At 39.6% G+C, this 24,029-nt stretch overlaps 1 protein-coding gene across 1 annotated transcript; it reads left to right on the top strand.

Moving 5' to 3' along the window:
- The first annotated feature begins 4,466 nt into the window (after positions 1–4,466).
- Positions 4,467–23,484, top strand: galnt12 (UDP-N-acetyl-alpha-D-galactosamine:polypeptide N-acetylgalactosaminyltransferase 12). The gene is made up of 10 exons (XM_065292519.2): positions 4,467–5,101; positions 5,407–5,576; positions 7,127–7,316; positions 7,665–7,850; positions 9,191–9,308; positions 9,652–9,828; positions 13,747–13,878; positions 16,305–16,418; positions 16,942–17,097; positions 21,542–23,484. Exons 1-10 carry the CDS (start codon positions 4,740–4,742, stop codon positions 21,677–21,679), a joined length of 1,743 nt encoding a protein of 580 aa, XP_065148591.1. The 5' UTR covers positions 4,467–4,739; the 3' UTR covers positions 21,680–23,484.
- Positions 23,485–24,029: the final 545 nt, after the last annotated feature.

Raw genomic sequence — 24,029 nt, 5'->3', positions numbered from 1 at the left:
GGGGAAAATATTAATGTCTTTATTTACTGTAATTGGTCAAATTAAAATTAAAAAACAAGTAGGTTACAGAATAATGACTCTTAAATAACTTTATATGGTCAACTTGACCCTTTATGGTCTTTATTTCTTGCACTAAAATGTATTTAAAGTAATAACATGATTTTTTCATTCTCTGAATTTGTTAATGAATCATAGGTATTGTGGAAAGGTGAATATGACATTTTTAAATACTACTGATAAAGCACAGATCTTAGTGATCATCTCTTTTGTCGAGTGTAATGAAGTATTTTTGGAACATGGAAAGTTGTGCAAAGTATTCTGTCTTGATGAATTAAATTAATTATAAAAATTTTGTGGTTTTTTTTTCTGCTTCTCTGCTGCTGTGCCATCTAGTGGTGTAGAGAGAAATGCTATTGGACTTTATACCATGCATGGATCTGAGACGCTCCCAACTTTACAATCAAATATAATAAAGGTGTGCACCAAATATGGTTATTTACTATTGTGACATATAATCTAATGTAAATCTGATTAAAATGAACCACATTTAGGGGTGGACAGGGATTAGACTAGTCCTAGACTTAAATAAATTTAAGAGCTGTCCAAACTGAAAACAACTTGCACTGACATATCTTAAAATACATCAGTGCCCTCTGTTTTGCCTCAGGATGAACACAAGTAATGTTTTAGGCATGTTTGTTCAAACTATCCTAATTAAACTGAGGCCTAGTCCTTGCTTAAACTAATCCCTGTCCGGGAAACCACCCTGGTGTTTTGCCAAGTCAGGTTTAAGAGTTGAATTGCTTTTTTTACAGGTGTGCCATGCAACTACAAAAGGCTTGAAATCACTATAAACAGTTTTATGTTGCAGCAAATGTAATTTAAACAGTAGGTTCCCCTCTGACTTGTATTTAAGGATGATTGGATTGTAGGCAAATTGGATTGTAGGTTCTTTTAAACCCAATACGGCCCCTTTGCATTTTAATGTGTGGTCCGCAGCCTTTTGGCTATCAGAATATTTGTTAAAATCTTCCTGACCATTCCTTAGAATTGACAAAAAGTTAAAGGTCACGTTCTTTCTGATCCCATTTTTTTTAACCCTAGTTAGTGTGTAATGTTGCTATAATAGCATAAATAATACCTGTAAAATGATAAAGCTTAAAGTTCACTGCCAGGTGATATATTTTCTTTACAGAATTAGACGCATACTGTGTGTATTGCCCTTGTCTTTTGTTACCCTCTTTCCAGCTATCCGTAGCTGTTGGGCCCTGACCATTGTCGTTTTTTGTTAGCATATCATAGTGCTGTCGTCACACGTGTGCCGTTTTTGTCGGGTGGCACTGGATGCCCGTGATGGCCATCGTGAATGCCCCACTTGCTTGGGCATGGCTCACTTATTAGAGGACATTGAGAACCCCATGTACAGCTGTGCTAGAGCTGTCTGTGGAGGAGCGTGCCCTGAGAGCCCAAATGGCGGAGAAGTCTGTTTAGGCTTCAGCGGTACAGCCTGATGTGTTTCTAAAAAACACTCCAAGAAGCGTAAACGTGAGCTCTCCCCTGACCACAGAAAGGGGCAAGGCTCAGATTTACAACCGGACCCTCAGTCCCAGATCCTGGCTGCCATACGTGGTTTGTCTTTCGGTTAGGAAAGATTGAGGCTCAACATTTTGTGGCGAGGCCCACTTCAGAGGCGGGGCCCTTAAGGGTTTCCTCCCCTGACAGGTTGACCTCCTATCAACAGGGAGATGAGGATCACCCTGACACCCTCTTTCTTTATGCCCCAGCCTCCCCTTTTGGGAGTGGTGGGCAGGCTGCGGAAGCCGCTGAGTCTGACCATTTTTTTAGATGGACTGTCCGCTTTGTTCGACCCAGGTGGCAATGAGTCCTCAACCATGGATATTATCTCCAAGGTATTGAGTGTGGCAAATATTGTGGGTCTTGATGTTCCGACTGTGCCCACTGCTTCGGTGGAGGGAGTGCGGGCTGGTATCTTCCAGTCCCAGCAATCGGTTCCCGGTTGAAACGGGAAATGGCAGCTTTGGGTCTGGACCTTGTGACGGCTCCACGCTGTCCGGTTAAAGAGTGCGATAAGACTGACTGTCTGGTGTGTCACACCTACAATGTCGCCACACGGTAACGCGGTTGCCATTTTGTTGGCGGCCCTTAGGAAGACTGCCAATCCCAATGACAAGGATGGCCACTTCCTGGGCTGCTCTTAAAGGAGTTCCTCTTTCAGAAATTTGTGCTGCAGCAACATGGTCTGCTCCCTGTGCTTTTTCCAGGTTCTACAGAGTGAATGTGGCATCCCCTGCACCACTGGGTTCCGCCTTTCTCCTCTCGGCTGTGGGGCACGTTTGTGACGGGGTAGATCCCCCTGTTCCTCGGCGACCCTGATGGTACTTGTCATCCAATGTAAGACGGTCTGAGTGAGGTTGAAATAGATCGTAGGTTATGACTGTGGATGACCGTCACCATCTCTTGTGGCTCAGAACGGGCTGAGGCGTTCCAGGCAAGAGGAAGAGGCATGGCCACCGGGGGGTTTTATAGACCAATAGGGCCCTATAGGCCTCCTGAGGTCAGTCACATGACTTTGTTGATATAGTGTCTTGAGGATAGGTTGAAGGATTGCATCATTCAAGGTTAAGATGGTCATCGTTCGTATAGTCATAACCTACATTCTCTTCACAGCATCAAGCAATGGTTAGGTTACTTAGCAAGGAAAGACACTCTGAAGCCGCCACTCATTTTAAAGAGGAGGAAAGCGGCGCGGTCACGTTTTCCGTGTGGTTTTAGATGCGACATGTGAAGTAAATGTGAAGCAACTGTGCGTATGTGCTTGGCCATATAGGTGGATGCTCGAGCCGACCCCCGGAGGACCCAGAGGATCGTCGCATATCTGCGTGTTTATTGTAGCACTTCCATTCGTGAAACAACAAGAAACCTTTTTGGGGTTATAATGTTTCCAGCCACGCTGAAAACGCATTGTGATGGTGTATTGGTAGCGCAGATTGATACTTTTTTCAAGTATCAATCTGCAAAAAGTTACCAAGAGAAAACGGCCATTTCTCAATCTGAAGGCTTCAGCCTCCGGAAGTAGCATATGCAGGCTGTATATGTCATCAAACCTGGTTTATTATTTTCATACATTTGCAAGTCATAAACATATTACAAAAATGTATGATTAACAAAGAATAATAGTTAACTTTATAACTTTAGACTTGCAAATGCGCCCGATTGAGAAACAGCCAATATCTTGCCTCATTGTTCCGCCCCCAAACCAGCGGGTCATCACTGATATCAGTTGCCTTCCCTTGCAAATAGCACATTAACTCTGCGTCTGCTGGCTGTTTGCGTTAACACGAACCTGAAGACATCTCACTGGGTGAGATTGTACTTTATATTTTTCATAATTTGATGAATCACAGTGGTGCGGTTTTAATTACAACCGTCACAGCCCTACTACACAGCATTGTTTGGATTATAAAAACAATACAAACCTTCAATTAAAGGTGTAGCACTCAAACGACCACCTCACCCATGAAGGCAAGGTGCCTTCATGGGTGAGGTTGTAATTTGAGTGCCACACCTTTAATAAATAATTAAATGATATTTAGGACAAAAACTGTTAAATAGTTTGAAAAAAATATCTTATTTTTAAGCAGGTAGTCACTAAAGAAAGAAAGCTTTAATAACCATATTAAAGAGACATGACAACCACTGTGTGTTTAGGTTTAGTAACTTGATCACGTGACAGTAAACGTTAACTGTCCCACCCGGAAGCAGTGTAAAAGAAGCACCCTGGCCAAGTTAATGGAAAGCATGGGATTTGGGGAGTTTTAAAGAGTTAAAATGAACATTTACTTTACCTTAAAATTGTCAAAGAAAACGAGTTTGGTTACCCAGTAATGGTCTTATATCACAAACGTAAGTTACACGTAGCTCGTGCGCTAAAAGTATAACATTTAACGTAAGTTACATATAAAGTAACACATTTAGCGCACTTTCAATCACGCTTTAATGTCAGGTCATAGCAATGATTTTATTTATACACTGTAACGGACGCCCACTAAATGGATTTGGATTAGCGCTGCTGTCACGGTACGTAACCCCTGATAACTCTGTGATTTGACCTGAATTTGTTCCTTTATGTAACGTTAACTGTTATACCTACTCCAGTTTTCACCCATCCAACAAACGGGACTATCAATCTGATCGGACAAATCCTTCATCAATCCACATACCTGTGGGATGTGCTACTGTATGGCTGTGTCTTAAATCCTAGTGAGAACCCTAGACCGTATTTTTCACCATCGTAAGTACGTTTCGAGTCAGCTGATTTGAGTCTTTATGAGAGTCAAAGATGCGCACCTTTCGCGCAGTCTGGGAATAATATCGCAACGCTCCAAAATGCGTAAAAACACGCCTCTATGATGCATAAACATGCGGTCAAGATGACGCGCTAAGTTTTGAGACACAGCCAGTATTTCAACAGTTGTTTTTTTTGCCAGGCTAAATCGCCATGCAACTACCGCTTTTGCTTAGATCGCATTCAGTGTATGTCATATCATCTTTAATGAGTTTTCCACCATTGTGATTTAGTTTTGAAATGAAATCCGGCACTTTACAAACATGGGATCTTCTATATGCGACTGCGAACTTCGCTTGAAGTTCAATTTATAAGATTGAACTTTGGATGACAAACAACCGAAAGGAGGCTAAACGCTCGAGACGGACACATTATGGCAAAATGTGGCAGACGTAACCGGTCCAAGTTAATAATCTGCATTCTCTGTGCTTTTGTTGCGGGATATTTAATATTTCCCAGAGACACGGAAAGTAATAGCGGTTCGGAGAGTCGAAGGGAAGTAGCGGGCGATAAGCTCAGAAATGTGGACGATGAGTTCTTTAAGAAACCTGTTTATGAGAAACCTCCTCTGGATATCAATGCTTTAGGAGAGATGGGCAGAGCTGTAAAACTCACAGATCTAACCGACGAAGAGAAGAAAGAGGAGAGCGAGAGCCTGAAAAAACATAAGATCAACATTTATGTCAGTGATAAAATATCACTACACCGCAGACTGCCCGAAAGATGGAATCCACTGTAAGTCTATGGATTTGTCTGTGTCTAATTTACATATATTTTCCTAAATCTATTTGTCTGTTCCCAAATTCCTCTCTTCCTCATTCATCCTACTGTATCTCTCTGTCCATCCATTTAGAATACGAAACTTTAATTTTAGAAAGTTTTAATTTTTTAAAAAGCTGTTTAGTGTCCACAAAGGCTCATCCTACGTCTTGCATAGTTTATTTTGTATGTATTTTTAATTTATTGCCATGGTAAACATTACTTAAATTGCATTACAATTACATGCACCAAAGCATTAACTACAAAATCTTTTTATTTAGATGTCGGGCCCTAAAATATGACTACCCTAACTTGCCCACAACATCAGTAGTGATAGCTTTCTACAATGAAGCGTGGTCCACACTTTTACGGACGGTGCACAGTGTCCTGGAGACCTCACCTGACATGCTGCTTACAGAAGTCATACTGGTGGATGACTACAGCGACCGAGGTACAGTATCAGTCCTAGTTTAAAGTTCCCATTCTATCAGCAATGCTTAACATTTAAATGTCATAAAGTACATGAAATAATGTTGTTTAATTATGAATGTAGTCAACAGTTTTAGAGACTTTAGTCTTTCCCTATTCAAGTGGATTTCGGCTGTATTGATGTCTAGATAATAGTTGTTTGGGACACTTCCAAGAGTGCCGTCAAGTTAAATAAATTGCTTTGAAGGGATTGATAATGAACTCTCTACTGTATGTTTCTTTGTATGAAAAGCATTTGCTTTGTAGCTGAACAATGTATTCACCCAAACAGATTACTATCAACAATGCACGTATTATACATGTAGTCAAACCACTACTTTTCTTAAAGGGACACTCCACTTTTTTTGAAAATGGGCTTAAGCCTGATTTATAGTCATGCGTAAGTTCTACGCCGTAGCTACAGTGTAGGCTATGCGTAGCCTGACGTGCACCTCACAAAATTTTTAACAGCGCGTCAGTTCTACGCGGACCACAAGTGCTGTGACTGGTCCACCAGAACCCCTCCTGTAAGGTAAAACAATGGTGTCGTAGGTATTTCCGTTTGCGACGATAAAAACAAAGAGTGATTTAACTCAAACTGCAACAAAAGTCGCTGTTTATTTACTTCCATCATTGCTGGTCTTCTCAAATCATACACAACAAGTTGCTATTTCTTCTTCGTTTTTGTGTTAACTTGCCAAGCTTCTTTTTCTTTGACGGTTGCGCTGCTACTGTGGTTACACGTGTGGATACTGCCTACCAGCGGTCTGCGCGCGTGTTTGCACGTCGACGTGGATGACGACCCAAAAATATAAATGAAATCCCCTAGAGTTTAACATATTTTTTTTTACAGTTTTGGAATCCATGCAGCCGATGTCCAGGTCTGGCGATACCATTTTTAGCATAGCTTAGCATAATCCATTGAATCTAAATAGACCATTAGCATCACGCTCAAAAGAGTTTCAATATACGGTATTTCCTATTTAAAACTGCAGCTTCCTATTTTAAACTTCTGTAGCTACATCGTTTACTAAGGCTGACGAAAAATTAAAATGATAGTTCCGAAAATAGTCCCATGCTATTGAAAGTTACCAAGGGGACTATTTTCTGGCACAGGTTAATATCATTGCGCCTGCTGCAGCCATGGTACGGCAGCAAAGTCCTTGATTATTACGCCAGAATGAAAGTACAGTTCCTAGCCATATCGGCCTAGAAAATCGCAACTTTTAATTTTCTGTCAGTCTTAGTACACGATGTAACTACAGAAGAGTCAAGTTTTAAATAGGAAAAATATTGGAACTGTTTGGTCATTTTTAGGCGTGATGCTAATGGTCTTATTAGATTCAATGGATTATGCTAAGCTATGCTAAAAGTGCTACCGCCGGACCCGGAGATCAGCTGAATAGATTCCAAAATGGTAAAAATCAAAAGCTAGAAAATGAGCCTATTTTCAAAAAGAGTGGAGTGTCTCTTTAATGTAAAACCAGTAAATATACTTTTGAATTTAAGCTTTGCAAATGTTTTACCCCACAGATCATTTAAAAGAGCCTCTGGAGAACTACATTGCCAGTTTGAGAAAGGTGCGTCTGATTCGGGCAAGGAAGAGAGAGGGTTTGGTGAGAGCTCGGCTTTTGGGGGCATCCATCGCCACAGGAGATGTGCTGACCTTTCTGGATTGCCACTGTGAGTGCCATGAGGGCTGGTTAGAGCCTTTGCTCAACAGGTGAGGTTGTTGAACCCATACACAAATGCTATGAAATCATGCGTTATGGTTACAAAATACACATTTAACTTTATCTGTTGATCTATTTGCATAATAAAATTTGCATGGTTTTCCTGGTCAAGCCTGAACTAGATGTCACATCACAGTTAGATTTATGGTAATTACCTGTAATGTTCCTCTTCTGTTGATCTATGGTTCCTGTAGTTGAATTGGTAAAACAGCTTAGCAGTGCAAAGGTCATCAATTCAAAACTAGGGAATGCATACTGATAAGAAATCGCTTTGGATATGCAATTTTGCTAATTCTCTAGAAATGGATAATTTATCTTTATATTTCTGCTTCTTGTAGAATAAAGGAGGAGCCTTCTGCTGTGGTGTGCCCAGTAATAGATGTCATTGACTGGAACACCTTTCAATACCTGGGAAATGCGGGTGAACCTCAGATCGGAGGATTTAACTGGGGACTGGTGTTTACATGGCACACTGTCCCAGAATATGAGCAGAAACTCAGAAGGTCCTCCACTGATGTCATCAGGTTTGTCATTCAGAGCCCAGGCGTGACTTAAGTGCATATAATAGGGTAAAAGTTTTATTTTGGCAAAGCTTGTAAATACAGCTGCTGGAAGCAATAATTAATATTATGTCTAATTTCTAAATTAATTGGACTACATTAGATTACTAAATTTAAAGCAATACAGGTCAGATAAAAAATAGTTTCTAAAAAGTATCGTTCACTAAAGATAAAAATTCTTTCCTTTCCTTTTAAAGCCCGTAGTCGGTGTGTCAAATAGGGTAAATATTTATTTTTGAAAAGCTTGTAAATATGACTGCTGAAAGCAACAATTAAACAAAGTAAACCACCAAAGGCGGTTTCCCGGACAGTTATTAGCTTAAACCAAGATAGGCCTTAGTTTAATTAGGAAATATAACTAGTTTTAACAAACATGCCTTACTAAAAACATTACTTTTGTGCATTTTATGGCAAAACAAAAGATGTATTTTAAGATATGTCAGTGCAAGTTGTTTTCAGATTGGACAGCTCTTAAAAATGTTGTACTAGTCCACTGTTTCCCAATCCTGGTCCTCGAGTACCCCCACCCAGAAAGTTTTAGATGTCTCCTTATTTAACACACCTGATAGTTAGTAGTTCTTGAGACCGGTCTCGGCCTGTCTTGGTCTTGGTCATGACTTGGTCTCGGTGGTCTTGACTACAACACTAACACCTGATTTAACTCATCAGCTTGTTAGTGAGACATGTTTACCATTCTGGAAGGAGGCTGATGAGTTGGTTCAGGTGTTTTAAATAAGGAGACATCTAAAAGGGGGTACTCGAGGACCAGGATTGGGAAACACTGGGCTAGTCTAATCTCTGTCCGGGAAACCGCCCTAAAGGGTGTTGTCCCAAGACTTCTCAGTGATCTGTTTTATGGGCAATTCATGCAAATGTCAACCTTATCATGAAAAGTGAAGTTTTTACCCAAAGATTTTAACCACACTGATATCTCAGATGTAATTATTTGGTGGTCTAAATACCTATGCAAAGTTTTCAGCATCTTTTTAACTAAATTCATGAAAAATGAAAGCGATGGTTTAATTTTAGCAATCATAGCTTCGAGACCTCGCCGAACACTGTGGGTTCACCCTAAAAGTCATGGCCGATGAAAACACATTGTGCTCAGTACATTACACATGAGGTCAGTAGGATGAGAGTAGGCGGTCTGGTCGAATGTGTTTTCGACTACCTCTAAATGTGTTTAAAGGTGGAAACATTTTACACCTGCATTTAGTGTCATCCACCTTTCTTAATACCAGGTGCAAACAGGGCCTAACGGTTTGCTTTATTCTGTCTTAACATGTAACACTGCTTTGATCCAGGTCTCCTACCATGGCCGGTGGTTTATTTGCAGTTAACAAGAAGTACTTCCATTACCTGGGCACATACGACACGGGAATGGAGGTGTGGGGTGGAGAGAACCTGGAGTTTTCATTCAGAGTAAGTTTAGGGTAATTCTCATTAAGTTTTGTTTGTTAGTAAGGGAAAAAGCCCAGCAGACCTTTTTCGCCACGATCGACGATTGAAAATGTGTGATGAGACACACAAGGTCAGGAGGTCGGCCTGCATCTTTATTAAAGATCTCGCCAGCCAGCACGATGACTAAGCGACCTTCACTCTCATGCTTTTCTTACTCATAGTACTCCCATTAGTCAGCAAGCGGTGTTACTTAGCAATGGCTCACCGGTTCAGTAGTGCCGTTTTATCCAGCACTAGTGTATAACCAAGTAATACAGACCAGCTTATTTAATTATGTAATTACGTGATGCTCATCTCTGATCAGATCTGGCAGTGTGGAGGGAGTCTGGAGATCCACCCTTGCTCGCACGTGGGTCACATCTTTCCGATGAAGGCGCCATACTCGAGGAGCAAGGCCTTGGCTAACAGCGTGCGGGCAGCAGAAGTCTGGATGGATGAATACAAAGAAGTGTACTACCACCGCAACCCCCATGCACGTCTGGTACGCCTACTTGTACAGTCTGTTGTGTGACTTGGCTTTTGTTTGCTTCTCTGCTCATTTACAAAGACAATGTTTATCACAATTCAATCTATGTGACAGCTGTGCCGCATTGTAAATAGACTGTGCCCTTTCTTGTGAAAGAGGATACGCATATTTCTTTGTTGTTAGGGCTGGGCGGTACACCTTGAAATGATATCTGCATATCTTTTTTATCACAATTAGTATGTGTTAGGTGGTAATGTTTTTAGGTTATTTTACAAAAACGTATTTTAGCCATTTAGATTCGGAATGTTTCATGCAACAAGAAAAATGCAATCAAACGGTTAAAAATAATCAAAAAACACTTCCTGTTCAGATTTGGCAACCTTTTATTTACACACAAATTATCACTGGGATGAATGATATTTAGTTGGCATTATATCAATGCAGTGTAACACATAGATAAAACATTTTAATGTTTAAAATAATACCAGTCAAGGGATCATGAACATTTGAAGAGATGAATCCTTAAGGCAAGAATTTTAAATAGATTCACTGAGACACACCTAGGAAGACTAGGTTGTAAACAAGTGTTGTAACTCCTCAGGTGACATTTTTTTACTCAAAGTGAAATGACTTCTTAGAGAGGTGACATCTCTTTTATCCCGTGTGTTTTTCATCCATGTGACCTTGTCATCCATGCACCCTGCCAAGCCATGTAGTTAAACAGTGAGGTGTACTTATTGACATATCGGGTAACTCTTCTGTAACTCAACCTTGAAGATGTTGCCAGGTTGGCACTAGTCGCTTCAAATCTATCTGATGTGATGCCAGCAGGCATAAACCACAGGCATACACCTGGTGTGCCAGTGTGGATCAGGTTTGACAACCTTCATACCCCACTGCCATGCAATTTCGTAAGAAGATACCTCTCTTTTTCACCCTCTAAAAGCATGTTTTATTTATGGCCAAATCTCTGTTGTTTGTCCCAAAGATCGCTCCGTGATGGATCTCCACGGTCTGAATTTTTAATTTGACAGTAGTTTGTCCTGTACATGCCCACTTCAGGGAAAAACACATTTTATGCATCGATTGCTTATTTTTGACTTAGGAAAACATTTATAAAGAAAATCAATACTGTTAAACAGAGCAATTTATCATAAAGCAGCCAACAGGGAAGTTATGGAATCATTTTAAGTAATTTTATAGAGAAACTGCCATGGAAAACATTGACTACATTTCATCTTTTCAACCTGTCACTTTTTCTGTTGAGGAACGAAAATAGCTTGATAAAAACAAGAATAACTTGCTTGCATTTTTGTCATTATTTATGCTGGTGACAAACTTGCTGAAACTTCCTGAGATTGGACTCAACAACCATAAAGATAAAAATTAGGGCTGGGTATAGATTAATCTAGATCAATCTCATACAAAATAAAAGTAATTTTTTGCATAATATATGAGTTTGTGCTGTGTGTAAATATTATGTATATTTAAACACACACACACACACACATACATATATATACAATATATTGTGTTTTATTTATATATAATTTAGAATATATAAAAATATAAATGCATATATATATATACATGTATAAGTTTTTCTTAAATGCATACATGAATGTGTGTGCATTTATATATACATAATAATTATACACAGCACAAACTCATATGTTATGCAAAAAAAAATATTTTGTATGAGATTAATCTAAATTAATCTATGCCCAGCACTAATAAAAATATTAGTTTTATATGTGATTTTAAACAAAGACTGAGCACAACTGGAAAAGAATAGGCATGATTAGTTGTTATGATCAAATTACATTCATAATTTGTGCGAAAATGATTGGGTTTGTCCCTAGCTCAGTGTTGTACCAAAGCTGTATTATTTTTTATTTGTGAGGTATTCGAGTGTATTGATAGTTAAAGGAATATTCCATTTTCTTAAAAGAAAAATCCAGATAATTTACTCACCACCATGTCATCCAAAATGTTGATGTCTTTCTTTGTTCAGTTGAGAAGAAATTATGTTTTTTGAGGAAAACATTGCAGGATTTTTCTCATTTTAATGGACTTTAATAGACACCAACAATTTACACTTAACTCAACACTTAACAGTTTTTTTCAACGGAGTTTCAAAGGACTCTAAATGATCCCAAACGAGGCATAAGGGTCTTATCTAGCAAAACGATTGTCATTTTTGACAATAAAAATAACAAATATACACTTTTAAAGCACAACTTCTCGTCTAGATCCGGTCCAGCGCGACCTAATGTATCATGGAATATTCTTTTAAGCTTCAAAACTGCCAGCCTTCAAAAAATACGTTAAAGGGGTACTCCAGCCGAATACCAAAATTACCCTATGGTTTACTCACCATCAAGCAATCCGAGACGCATATGTCCATCATCTTTTCGACGAGCACATTTGGAGTTATTTTAGTAAATGTTCATTCTTTCCCAAGCTTTATAATGGAAAGAACCGGGATCAGGATACTTCTGACTTTAAACCCCAAAGAAGTGCTTCCATCCTTCACAGAAGTTATCCACACAACTCCAATGGGTTAATAAAGGGCTTCTTTGGGTAATCGATGCAATTTTGTACGAAAAAATCCATATTTCAAACTTTATTACCAAAAATGATAACTAGCTTCCGGCAATGACGCCATCTTGGACTTGAGCGTTGGTTGCCATGGGTACATTGCGCAGTGATTTTCGTGAATCCAAGATGGTGTCATAACCGGAAGTTAATTATTTTAGGTTATCAGGTTTAAAATATGGATATTTGTTTTACAAAAGCGCATCGATTACCCGCAAAAGACCTTTATTAACCCCTTGGAGCCATGTGGATTACCTCTATGAAGGATGGATGCAATTTTTGGGCATTAAAGTCAAAAGTTGTTCCCTGATCCCTGTTTTCTAAGCGTGGAAAAACAAGGACATTTACTAAAACAACTCCAATTGTGTTTGTCTGAAACATGATGGATCTCAGATTGACTGAGGGTGAGTAAATCATGGGGTAATTTTGATAATTGGCTGGTGTATAAAAAGCTTCAAAGTTGCTTCATACTGTCCTGTATGTCTTCTTATGCCACGTTTTTTCTTGCATCATACTAAAATGTTAATAATTATTTACTGAAACTCTTTATCTTTGTCATCAGACCCAACCACAGCTTGCATACGCAAACATCTTCTGTTGAAATATTGTAAATGCAGTGTAGTTAGCATGCACTTCATACCATATATAGAGAAGAAACTGCACAAACTTTATTAGGTTGTGTGTGCATTGTCAACACATGATATTTAAGTAGTGTCTATGTCAACCGATGTTCCTTCCTTATATGTAATTACATCTCCAGCAGCAGTGTTGGGTTTATCACTCACTAGTCACCTGCTGTAAGGACGGTTATGAGGGGATATCCTGATACAGAACAAACAACAGGCCCTTGCCCTCTTTCTACTTCACCTCGATAAGGGGTTGCAAAATTGTTTCTTCTATAAAGGATGTTGAAAATGTTGTGGTTCACCACTGCTGGTTATTGCATCCAAACAGAATGAAAGTGCAGTTTGACTGAAGGATGTTTAGTCTTATAACTTGAAAACTGTTGGTTATACTCCAAGTCGATATGAATGAATTTGTCTGACTTTATAAACTTCAGACAAACGGTGCTTCAGAAACGTCATTCAGCTACTGTAAGCAACAAGTCAGCTGCCTAAGCTTTCGGACGCAGCCACTATATAAAAAAGCTTTCAGACGGCAGAAGGAAATCACGGATGTCTCTGAGAAATCAGTGAGCTATGAGCAAATGCAATGTTTGTCCCCCCAATATCAAGCAGGCCTAATTTATATAGGCAAGGCAAGGATAATTAATGCAACCCCAAGATGTAAAATGCTGATACTTATAAACTAAATATCTTTTTTTTCTCATTTCAGGAGGCATTTGGTGATGTGACGGAGAGACGGAAACTTCGAATGCGTCTTGGATGCAAGAACTTTAAGTGGTACTTGGACAACATCTACCCCGATATCCAAGTTCCAGAGGACAGGCCTGGGATGTTTGGAATGGTAAGGAAAGATAAGCCTTTGTATGTATACTTGCATGCATAGCTAATAAAAGCACACAATTGCGGTTCTGAAGCTAAAAAGCAAAATATTCAAAATGGCAAAATAGATTTTTAGCAAACCTAAGTTCAATCCTGACAGCTCTTGGGATATATTTAGTGTAATGTCTTCGGTTGTGGTGGGACTATAAGATCTGTGCTTGCACTGCTACTGCTGCAGAGCAAGTTTGAAGATTTGCTACTGCTTATATAGTGATAGACTGATATATTGCAGTGGCTGGTATATCGGTCGATATTTATTTGGATTTTTCTCCCTCGGCATAAGTAAGTCTTTTTAATTGGCCAGTACATTTTTCTGTTACTTAAATTTGCTGTTTAGAAAGGAAAGACACTAAGAAGCAAAGGCAAAATCTGACAGACGGTAAAAATTACCAATCATTATTCACTTTTTTAAATGATATTATCTTATTTTACACAGAACAAAACTCTGGTATGCAGTAAGTTTTATTCAAACAGTACAGTGAGATCAACATTAATTATGTCTTGTAAATATGTGTTAAGTACTTTAAACGAGTATATTTATGAATACTTGGGGTGGGCCGATCCACTTTTTCCATTACCGATTTGATTTCGATTCCTAAATTCTGAGTATCGACCGATACCGATCCAATTCTAGTATTTTTCTTGATCCATTTAGAATTGTGTGTGTGTGTGTACACACATAAATATATATACGGTTATTGTGTTTTGTGTGTGTGTCTTGTGTGTGTATATAACACGTTTTATTCACCGCTACTCCAGTGTATTAACTCCGCGAGCACCAGACAAATCAGAGTTTTTGTGACCTTAAATATCTTCATATATGCAATTGTTTTTCGCATAAAGCTGTTGAATATATTAGGAAGACTTTGAATATAGTGTATAAAAATGTTTATGGTGCTTATATGGTGTTTATGGTTATAATAGTCTGACTTTTCTATAGCATGATTGTAACAACGACGAGTAACGCACAGTATCGAATTTGGATCGGCCCCGTTATTCCGATATCCGATCCAGCAAAAAAAAAAAAACGGATTGACCCGATATCCGATCCAAAGTATTGGATCGGCCCACCCCTAATGAATACTATGCACAAGGGTTGCATAGTGATTATTCGCGACTAATTGTTTGCAAAATAAACGTTTTTGTTTACATCATATATGTGTGTGTATTGTGTATAATTATTCTGTATACATAAATACACACATATGCAAGTATATATTAAAGGGGCCATTGCATGAAAATGTTAGCATTGCCACTTTGTAGGTGTTAGCAAAAATAGGTCATTGAAATTTGGCTTTCATTATGATGTCATAAGGATATCTTATTATAATAATACCGCCCCCTTAATCTGCACTATCCAACCACTGCACTGCCATTTAGTGCAGAGAGAAAGCGAGAGAAAAGAAGGACTTGACAGCACAATTGAGTTTGAATTACAACAAACCACCATCATTGTGATCAGTGTTTGCACTTCATCCGCTCATTTGCATTTTAAAAAACACCCAAAACGACACATTTTTGCTCAAACCTACAAAGTGGCAATGCTAACATTTTCATGCTATGACCCCTTTAATGAAATATTAACTTGTGTATAAACATTTTTATATTTAAATATAATATAACTATATACAAGATCAAAAAAGCGCATGATAGTTCCCTACACATGTTTGTGTTTTTCTTTGTTCAGTTGAGAAGATATTTAGTTTTAAAGGCTTTTTATTTTATTTTATTGGACCTCAACAGTTTACAATTTTAAACTGTTATACTTAATACTTAATATATAAATATATTTTTTCTTAAAATTTATTTATTTATTTATACATAATTATTATACGCAGTACACACACATATGAAGTAAACAAACTTTTATTCTGCAGACATTTAAATGAGATTAATCATTATGCAACCCAACTATGCATAACAAAGGTTCATTTAGTTTGACCAATTTTCTGTTTGTCTCTCATTTACTGTAATTACATTTGTGTTATATAGACCTCATAATGGCCAGTACTGCTTTCTAAATATTGGTATCAGCCATTAAAAAAATTTAAAACATCGGTCAACCACTAATTTACACCTGCATCTCCACTTCATGACTGAACCAGGTGGTTTAAACCAGTTAGAAGCTTTATATATTCTCTTGTTAAAGGTACAAGTCAGTTTGATTTTAACCTTTCAATATGGATAAAAAACAAATCCTGTAATTAAATCCATCAATCAGCACAATGTTGTCATGTTAGTAATTGAGCCAATATCCACAGCAATTTTGCAGGTGAGTTAAGAAAATGTTATCAATCGACATCACCTTTTATTCAACCATCAAAGCTTTCTATATGTGAGTGAAATTGTATACAGAACTTAATGTTCATCTTGTCTTTTTACCTTTAGCTGAAGAATAAAGGAAAGGCCAACTACTGCTTTGACTACAACCCACCTGATGACCATACTGTTGTTGGTCAACGCGTCATTCTTTACGCGTGTCATGGCATGGGACAAAACCAGGTAACTTCTAAAGATGGAAATGGCTGTGTTCAATTGTGTTTTTTTTTTACTTATCTGTTCCTTTTTCAGCCACACAACAGCATACACGGACATCATTCTTTCTCAGAAATATACGTCTAAGTGTGTCTTAGGGCTTTAAGACAGCCTCATACTGTAATATGCTGCAGTACATAGTGCGTTGTCTACTGCACGCTTGTTTTTAAAGTGTCTCCAGAAGCCCGGCACAGCAGTGTGACTTCATATATCTCCCCCAGCTCTGCAGGGAGGCAGGCGAGCCCTGGAGACTTATCAGTGCACGATAGGACCCACATGTACAGCACAACAACACACTTCTAATAGATTCTCTCCCCTGTATTTCGACTTGATGTTGTACATGCGTCCCTCTCAATCATATCGAGCATCAGCAGAGTGTTTCAATTAAGATTTTAAGTGTTGATGTGATGAACCCAAGCCTGTGATAACTGTGTCAGTACACGATGATGCTAAAAGCAAATTCCTTGCTGTTTTTGTTTTTATATGAAAGTTCTTTGAGTACTCCACACTCCAAGAGATCCGTTATAACACGAAGATTCCTGCTGGCTGCATCGTACCAGATACTGTTTCTACCTTCCTTACAATGCATCATTGCAGTAAACCCAGGGAACCTGTGCCCGAAGATCAGAAGTTTCTTTTCAGAGAGGTGAGATCGCACAACACTTCATTGCATGCGGGCTGCAGATCCCATAGCTTATTTAGTAGAACGTGACATTTGCAATGCCAAAGAAGCGTTTGTATTAAAAAACAGCAAACTCCTGGGGTGCAAATTGATTACATGGGTACGTGAACTAAATGACAATTTACCAGGCATGGTGCACATTAACAAGGGTACATTGTAGACTTGAAGCAAAGAAATCTCATGATGGGCCAGGTACATGCCACATTGAGGTGTTACTTGAGAAAGTCACTGGCAGCATGTCAAGAGGTTTGAATGTGGCTTGCACTGAAATTTTAGTAGCAAACCTTAATGTGAACTTTTACGGGACATTGAGCACCTTAAGACCATTGTGACGACAGACAGGGATTCTGGAGTTGGCAAATCTTAAGAACTTAGTTTTCAGAGAAAGGCAGAGAGCTCTGAAACTTTACCTTACAGTTTATACAAATAATGGAAAATCCCATACACTTAAAGCAAGCACCTGGAACAACCTATCAACTGCTTAGTGATATCCCTGCAACAACTAAGAATACTCTAGCAATTGCATAGTCGTGCCCTAGGAATCACCCAGAACAACCTAGCAACCACCAAGAACAACCTAGCAATCGCATAGTGATGCCCTAGCAACCACCCAGAATACCCTAGCAATCACATAGCAATGCCCTAACAACCACCAAATATACTCCAGCAATGCCCTAGCAGCCACCCAGAACAACCTATCAACCACATAGAAATGCCCTAGCGACCACCCAGAGCAACCTATCAACCACATAGCGATGCCCTAGCAACCACCAAGAAGACTCTAGCAATCATATAGCGATGCCCTAGCAACCACCAAAACACTTTAACAATCCCATAGCGATACACTAGCAACCACCCAGCACAACATAGCTATTACATAGCAAGGCCTTAGCAACCACCAAGAACAACCTAGAAAACATATAGCGATGCCCTAGCAATCACCAAGAACACTCTAGCAATCACATGGAAAGGCCCTAGCAACTACCCAGAAGAACATAGCTACCACATAGCAATGCCCTAGCAACCACCAAAAATGATTGCCCCAGCAACCACCTGGAACAGCCTAGCAACCTCTTAACAATGCCTTAGCAACCACGAAAAACACTTTAGCAATCGCATAGCACTGCCCTAGCAACCAACCAGAACAACATAGCTACCACATTATAATGCCCTAGCAATCACCAAGAACACTCTAGCAATCTCATAGCGATACCCTAGCAACCACCCAAAACAGCATAGCTACCACAAAGCAATGCCCTAGCAATCACCAAGAACACTCTAGCAATCACATGGAAAGGCCCTAGCAACTACCCAGAAGAACATAGCTACCACATAGCAATGCCCTAGCAACCACCAAAAATGATTGCCCCAGCAACCACCTGGAACAGCCTAGCAACCTCTTAACAATGCCTTAGCAACCACGAAAAACACTTTAGCAATCGCATAGCACTGCCCTAGCAACCAACCAGAACAACATAGCTACCACATTATAATGCCCTAGCAATCACCAAGAACACTCTAGCAATCTCATAGCGATACCCTAGCAACCACCCAAAACAGCATAGCTACCACAAAGCAATGCCCTAGCAATCACCAAGAGCACTAATAACCACATTGCTATGCCCTAGCAACCACCAAGAACACTCTAGAAACCACATAGCGATGCCTAGCAACCACCAAGAACACTCTAGTAACCACATAGCAATGCCCTAGCGACCACCAAGAACACTCTAGTAACCACATAGCGATGCCCTAGCAACCACTAAAAACACTCTAACAATCCCATAGTGATACACTTGCAACCACCCAGCACAACATAGCTATTACATAGCAATGCCTTAGCAACCACCAAGAACAATCTAGTAACCACATAACGATGCCCTAGCAACCACCAAGAACACTAACAATGCCATAGTGATAAACTTGCAACCACCCAGAACAGAACAACATGGCTATTACATAGCAATGCCTTAGCAACCACCAAGAACACTCTAGTAACCACATACCGATGCCCTAGCAACCACCAAGAACACTAACAATGCCATAGTGATAAACTTGCAACCACCCAGAACAGAACAACATAGCTATTACATATCAATGCCTTAGCAACCACCAAGAACACTCTAGTAACCACATACCGATGCCCTAGCAACCACCAAGAACACTAACAATGCCATAGTGATAAACTTGCAACCACCCAGAACAACATAGCTATAACATAGCAATGCCTTAGCAACCACCAAGAACACTCTAGTATCCACATAGCGATGCCTAAGCAACCACCCAGAACAACACAGCTACCACATAACAATGCCCTAGCAACCACCAAAAACACTCTAGCAATCTCATAGTGATACCCTAGCAACCACTCAGAACAACATGACTACCACAAAGCAATACCCTAGCAACCACCAAGAACACTAGTAACCACATAGTGATGCCTTAGCAACCACCAAGAACACTCTAGCAATCTCATAGTGATACCCTAGCAACCACTCAGAACAACATGACTACCACAAAGCAATACCCTAGCAACCACCAAGAACACTAGTAACCACATAGTGATGCCTTAGCAACCACCAAGAACACTAGTAACCACATAGCGATGCCCTAGCAACCACCAAAAACACTCTAGTAACCACATAGCGATGCCTAGCAACCACCAAGAACACTCTAGTAACCACATAGCGATGCCCTAGCAACCACCAAGAACACTCTAGTAACCACATAGTGATGCCCTAGCAACCACCAAGAACACTCTAGCAACCACATAGCGAAGCCCTAGCGACCATCAAGAATACTCTAGTAACCACATAGCGATGCCCTAGCAACCACCAAGAACACTCTAGTAACCACATAGCGATGCCCTAGCAACCACCAAGAACACTCTAGTAACCACATAGCGATGCCCTAGCAACCACCAAGAATACTCTAGTAACCACATAGCGATGCCCTAGCAACCACCAAGAACACTCTAGTAACCACATAGCGATGCCCTAGCAACCACCAAGAACACTCTAGTAACCACATAGCGATGCCCTAGCAACCACCAAGAATACTCTAGTAACCACATAGCGATGCCCTAGCGACCATCAAGAATACTCTAGTAACCACATAGCGATGTTCTTGGTGGTTGCTAGGGCATCGCTATGTGGTTATTAGACTGTTCTTGATGGTTGCTAGGGCATCGCTATGTGGTTATTAGACTGTTCTTGATGGTTGCTAGGGCATCGCTATGTCGTTACTAGAGTTTTCTTGGTGGTTGCTAGGGCACTCTAGTAACCACATAGCGATGCCCTAGCAACCACCAAGAACACTCTATTAAACACATAGCGATGCCTAGCAACCACCAAGAACACTCTAGCAACCACATAGCGATGCCCTAGCGACCATCAAGAACACTCTAGTAACCACATAGCGATGCCTAGCAACCACCAAGAACACTCTAGTAACCACATAGCGATGCCCTAGCAACCACCAAGAACACTCTAGTAACCACATAGCGATGCCCTAGCAACCACCAAGAACACTCTAGCAACCACATAGCGAAGCCCTAGCGACCATCAAGAATACTCTAGTAACCACATAGTGATGCCCTAGCAACCACCAAGAACACTCTAGTAACCACATAGCGATGTTCTTGGTGGTTGCTAGGGCATCGCTATGTTGTTATTAGACTGTTTTTGATGGTTGCTAGGGCATCGCTATGTTGTTATTAGACTGTTCTTGATGGTTGCTAGGGCATCGCTATGTGGTTATTAGACTGTTCTTGATGGTTGCTAGGGCATCGCTATGTCGTTACTAGAGTTTTCTTGGTGGTTGCTAGGGCACTCTAGTAACCACATAGCGATGCCCTAGCAACCACCAAGAACACTCTATTAAACACATAGCGATGTTTAGCAACCACCAAGAACACTCTAGCAACCACATAGCGATGCCTTAGCGACCATCAAGAATACTCTAGTAACCACATAGTGATGCCCTAGCAACCACCAAGAACACTCTAGTAACCACATAGCGATGCCCTAGCGACCATCAAGAATACTCTAGTAACCACATAGCGATGTTCTTGGTGGTTGCTAGGGCATCGCTATGTGGTTATTAGACTGTTCTTGATGGTTGCTAGGGCATCGCTATGTGGTTACTAGAGTGCCCTAGCAACCAACAAGAAAACTCTATTAAACACATAGCGATACACTTGCAACCACCCAGAACAACATGGCTATCACATAGCAATGCCTTAGCAACCACCAAGAACACTCTAGCAATCGAATTGCAATGCATTAGCAACAACCCAGAACATCCTAGCGACCACATAGTTTTTTATTTTGAAAAATGTAAAGCCCTTTTTCCTGTAATGCTTTTTCCCCTCCTTTTTCATAAACTCTCATAACCTTTGCATTGGCAGGATGGCACCCTGTACCACGTCCAGACTCAGCTGTGTGTTGAGGCAGTGGACCGGACAGACTCCGGGAACCCCGGCCCCGCTCTCCGAGCCTGCTCGGACTCTGATTTACAAAAATGGTTCTTTGAAGAAAAAGCATAACAGAGGTCCTCTCAACACCTTTCACCTGTGATACAGAGGGCAGAAGTTTATTGACCATTCCTATGTTCCTGTCTGTCCAGTGCTTTATAGTGCCTACACGAGGAATACAACACAGACTGTATGAATAAAATCAAGGGATATTTAATATAGAAACTTTGGTACTTTTTAGCTATTCATTTATTTTTTATTTTTTTGGATCGTACAGAATTCATTCCTTGGAGTCTCTATTCATTTCATTTTAGCACATTGTCGGTCTCTGGTGGAATGAAAAAGCGCAATTGTTGCACGAGCTGGTAAATGAAGTTATTTTGAGCTGTTTGTGTTATTCATTCCTCCTGTTTAACTATTATTTATTTAACATTGGAAATGACCTTCACATCTATTGTGTCTTTAGTTTTGCATCATTTTGTATAAACTATACACATCTGTAATCTGGTTTCTAACTCAGATGCTCCTTGCACTTATTTTTTGACGAGTGAAACCGCTGCCATGTTCTTCATGGCCACTAGATGGTGCCAAATCCTCCTTTTAACTGGACGTCCTGTGGTGTCCTCCATCTTCTTCATGACTTGGTGCAAGTGTCTGTAATTTCATTAGATCTCTATGCTGTGATTGAAATGCTGGTTTTATGAAGTTGAATGATGCTTGTTACTCATACAGTATGTGTGTGCAAGGGTTTGTCTACTCTTGTAGTCATTCACCTGCTGTTGAAAATTTGATGTTGATTATTTGAGAACAAATTAAATAGAGAAACGAATGTCCTAATAGATACTAAATTGTAATACCGGTAACGTTACTTATTTTTAGTTGAAGAGAAAACAATGCTGAAAAGTATATTTTATTATGTAGATAGATACAAACATTGTATGCAAGTATGACCATGGGTCTAAACATGAAGTCATTTTGTTAACTTATCTCTTACGGTTATTTATTACATCTGTTATGGTAGTGGATGTTGTTGAAGATCTAAATTGTGCCTTTTGAGTGACTGTTAATGAAGTTTTTGTAATATTGTTATGATTAAATATATAGTTTATATTAACATTTAATTCTGATGGAGAACCTAAACATTGTCATGGGGCACTTTTGTTTACTTAGATTAACAAGGGATTCATTGAGAGCATGTTAGATTCAATACCAGACAGATGTTTGCAGGTTTTGCAAAGATAAGGAGGTTTAGAGATTAAGATCGATGGGTTTTAATGGGGGTTCATTGTGTTTGCACTGGTTGACTTTTCCTTGTCTGTCAAAGCCTCAAAATGATTGGGGTTGGGATGTTTGAAGAGCTGGATGTGTCATCTTGAATGGACAAAAGTCCTCCTGAAATCATTTTGTTGCTCATACATAGCCTAAATATCTATAATATCATTCCCTGAATAAAATTAAAGTATGGAAAACAATAAGTTACACATTCTTAATAAAAAAAATTTGAAACATAAGAGATTTGTATATTAACTGTTTCAGTACTGACCCTTAATGTAGTGTCCCAACAATATAAATGGCCAAATGCACTGCATTGTAATGAATGCGTTATAAATGATTTTACTTTATATTTTGCAATGCATTTTTTTTACCCATATGCTGCAAGGAAACTTCAGGTACATTTATGCTTATATACAAGTGACCTTAACAAGATAAAATGTATCAGTCTTTCTTGTGTTTTGTTAATGCATTTACTGTGTTTATCTATTTTCTAACTTAACATGCATTTAAATTGTACAGATTTTGCTAGGGGTGCATTTCAGATTGCTTTGCCATAAAACTGCTGGTTTTTACAAATAAAAATAAAGCCAAATAACATCTCATATGTGTGCATTGTTTTCATTCGAGCTATGTTCCAATATTTACAAACACGTAATCTTTACCTTGCCTATCGTTTTTTCCAGGTTATTGTTCACTGTCTACTGCAAACAAATAATTCTGGCACTCACTCAGGTTCCTGGGAAAATTAAGACATTTGAAACGTTTCCTTAATCGTATAGCCCCCAAATCATTTATTTGAACACAGACAGAGAAGATCAATGTGTCTTTGGCAGGCCGATCTTATAGGCTTGAAGATGCGCAGCTGAGTTTGAGGAAGCTTTCGCGCCAAGACGCTCCTCAGCGTGCGATCTGCCCCGCAGTCATTCTCAATTACTCATTCATGATGTGCGTATGTTTGATATTTCATACTGTTCGTGGGTCTCTTTTGTATGGTGTCATCTGCCTCACGCTCCGGTGTCAGGATGGGATTAGTGTGAAACGCTTGGAAAACAGGGGCACAGTATTGCCACGGAGGCATTCGATGTTTCTTCTTGAATCGCTGTGGAAAACCATCTTTCTAGCATCCGTGAAACTTTTTCTTCTGCGA

This window comes from Paramisgurnus dabryanus, chromosome 19 (genome assembly GCF_030506205.2).
Source record: "Paramisgurnus dabryanus chromosome 19, PD_genome_1.1, whole genome shotgun sequence".
Taxonomy (NCBI): Eukaryota; Metazoa; Chordata; class Actinopteri; order Cypriniformes; family Cobitidae; genus Paramisgurnus; species Paramisgurnus dabryanus.
The sequence above is the reverse complement of the archived record's forward strand: the minus strand, read 5'-3'. Positions and strand labels throughout refer to the sequence as shown.

Bases quoted from the DNA above. Each gene is read 5' to 3' on its own strand.
- galnt12 (XM_065292519.2), top strand. From the start codon at position 4,740: ATGGCAAAATGTGGCAGACGTAACCGGTCCAAGTTAATAATCTGCATT. The intron at 13,879-16,304 runs GTAAGGAAAGAT...TTTTACCTTTAG, and splicing joins GGCCTGGGATGTTTGGAATG to CTGAAGAATAAAGGAAAGGC. The intron at 16,419-16,941 runs GTAACTTCTAAA...TTTATATGAAAG, and splicing joins ATGGCATGGGACAAAACCAG to TTCTTTGAGTACTCCACACT.